The following is a 2,326-nucleotide window of genomic DNA, read 5'->3' as shown; positions in this document are numbered from 1 at the left end:
TGTTCCATTGGGTCTGCAGTCTTGGGTGAGGATGGGGTATGCTCTCATGAGGCAGGAGTTTGGGGGAATCAGGGGTCTGATCATTGCTTATGTGAAGGTCAGCTAGTCTCCTTGTTTTCCGCTCAGTGTGTTACTCATACCCCTGAAGGACTTGATGCCTCCAGTTCCTGAGCCTTTCTGGGGCTCTGCCAGGTTTTCTGGCTTGCCTGCCATGGATGCCCATCCACCAGCCTTGGCTTCCCTGTCCTGTGTCATTTACCACTCCATCTGCTTTCCAGCTCTTTGGACTTTCACCTGTCTTCTGGTTTCATGAAAGATAGAATTGGGGTTTCTGTTTCCCTTTATTGTCATTTTGGGGTGAATCTTGAAGGAAAAAGGGGGCATCTTCAAACCAGAAGTCCCATTCTTCATCTTTGTCTAGCATCTAGTGGATTTTTTCCCTTTGTAGTACTTAGTGGGCTCTTTAAACTGAAGTACTGGAGACTAGGAAGCTTTGAGTAAGAAGTCGGTAGTAGTGGACAGTGGGAATATATGTAACAGCTGCATGTGTGGCTGGTTGAATGTGGTGTCAGGAAGCAGGAGAATTTCGAGGAGGTTTTTTAGCTTTGGTGATTTGTAATAGTAACTGATAGTCTCTTCTCGTTTTTAAGGTAGCTATTGTCAGGTTTCCTTGTGACATGTTACAAAGGTCGGCAATGGGCCTGCATTCCTATATAAATACTTTTATCAGCACTATCTCCATTCCTGGAACTTGACAGAGTCAGTTCAGGAGCTTCACTAATAAGATGCATGCTGTGACGTCTAGGTATGTAGTTGAGGCATTAATAGGCATTGCAATTAAAATGGCCTCAGAGCCACCTAGCAAATGAAGTGATGTAACTTGTCTTATTGAAAGTAAGAAATTCTGAAGTAGAAGAAAGTGGTGAGATAGAAACATAAGCATCTTTATTCTTAAGATATGAGACACATATTTTATCAGGTTATCATCATGTAAAGTGAAAAAAGTTAAACCCTTGGTGTGTTATGCATTTTATAAGCAGCTGTATAATAGGATGGAAAATGTCAGTGCAACAAGTGTTTGAAAATGTCTGCTTTGGTGTGATTTCAGTGAGGAGGACATGTACCGTGCTGCAGATGAAATAGAAAAGGAGAAAGAATTGCTTATACATGAAAGAGGGGCATCAGGTATGTTTGGTATTGTTTTATTTATAGAGTTCTTATTGTTTATAGCAGAAAATGCAGTTAAATCAGTATATCCATTTTCATAAAATATCAATAAAATATTCTTATGTATATGGTCTTATCTACATTGATTGTTTTGCCGAAGTATGTTTAGAGACTGTTTCCTGAGGTTTTTAAATGTTCATGCAAGCATTCCCTCTGCATTCTTTACATTCATATCATTTTTCACACCTATGAGGATTGTTTAATCTCTCGACACCATCCTCTCTCAGTTCTTGATTTCCTTATATTCTTAGAGGGAGAGTTCAGATTTGAAGTGCATTTTTCATTTCAAATGGAAAGACTTAACTGAGAAACTGGCTGTGTACATCTTTGCATGCAGATGGCTATATAAATGTGATTAATAAGAAAGACAGTGATGGGATCAGTAGCACAGCCTCATCGTTTTGTGATTTCATGTCTGTGTATTTCTTGTCTTGCCTGATCTTACCCCGACCAGGACCCATTGCTGCTGGAGTGAGGTGTTACTCCTGGACCCCTCCACTGGTCTGTGGAGACTTGGCTGGCAAGGTTGCATGTGGTGCACATCCTTAGTTCCATGACTGGTCTCATGCGGGAGCTGCATAGGGATACTCTGATTTTGGGATACCTCATGAATAATCACAAGTGGCATGTTCTCTCTCGTTACCTGTGTAATGTATAAGGGCACTTCAAAAAGGTTGCGGAAAAATGGAATTAAAAGATAGAAGGCTGGGTGTGGTGGATCATGTCTGTAATCCCAGCACTTGGGGAGGCTGAGGTGGGCGGATTGCTTGAGTCCAGGAGTTCGAGACCAGCCTGGGCAAACAAGGAGACCTTGTGTCTACAAAAAATACAAAAATTAGTCAGGCGTGGTGATGCACATTTGTGGTGCCAGCTACTCAGGAGACGGAGGTGGGAGGATCGCTTGAGCCTGGAAGTTTGAGGCTGTAGTGAGCCGTGATCTCATTACTGCACTCCATCCTGGGTAACAGCGAGACCCTGTCTCAAAAAAAAAAAAAAAAAAAAAAAAAATAATCCATAAAGATGTGATGATAATTTGAGAAAGAAATGATATGTGAACAATGGGCTAATAGATTAAATATACAAGAAACCCATTCAAGCC

General features: G+C 41.4%; 1 protein-coding gene across 1 annotated transcript in view; it reads left to right on the top strand.

Annotated features, from left to right (window-relative positions):
• Positions 1–1,114: 1,114 nt before the first annotated feature.
• OTULIN (OTU deubiquitinase with linear linkage specificity) overlaps positions 1,115–2,326 on the top strand; it is a 26,310-nt gene continuing 25,098 nt past the window's right edge. Inside the window, exon 1 of the mRNA XM_011994186.1 lies at positions 1,115–1,185. Coding sequence (XP_011849576.1) covers positions 1,119–1,185 — 67 coding nt within the window. The 5' untranslated portion in view covers positions 1,115–1,118. The remainder of the gene's footprint in view (positions 1,186–2,326) is intronic.

This window comes from Mandrillus leucophaeus, unplaced genomic scaffold (genome assembly GCF_000951045.1).
Source record: "Mandrillus leucophaeus isolate KB7577 unplaced genomic scaffold, Mleu.le_1.0 Scaffold445, whole genome shotgun sequence".
Taxonomy (NCBI): Eukaryota; Metazoa; Chordata; class Mammalia; order Primates; family Cercopithecidae; genus Mandrillus; species Mandrillus leucophaeus.
This window is presented reverse-complemented; position numbering and strand designations above follow the sequence as displayed.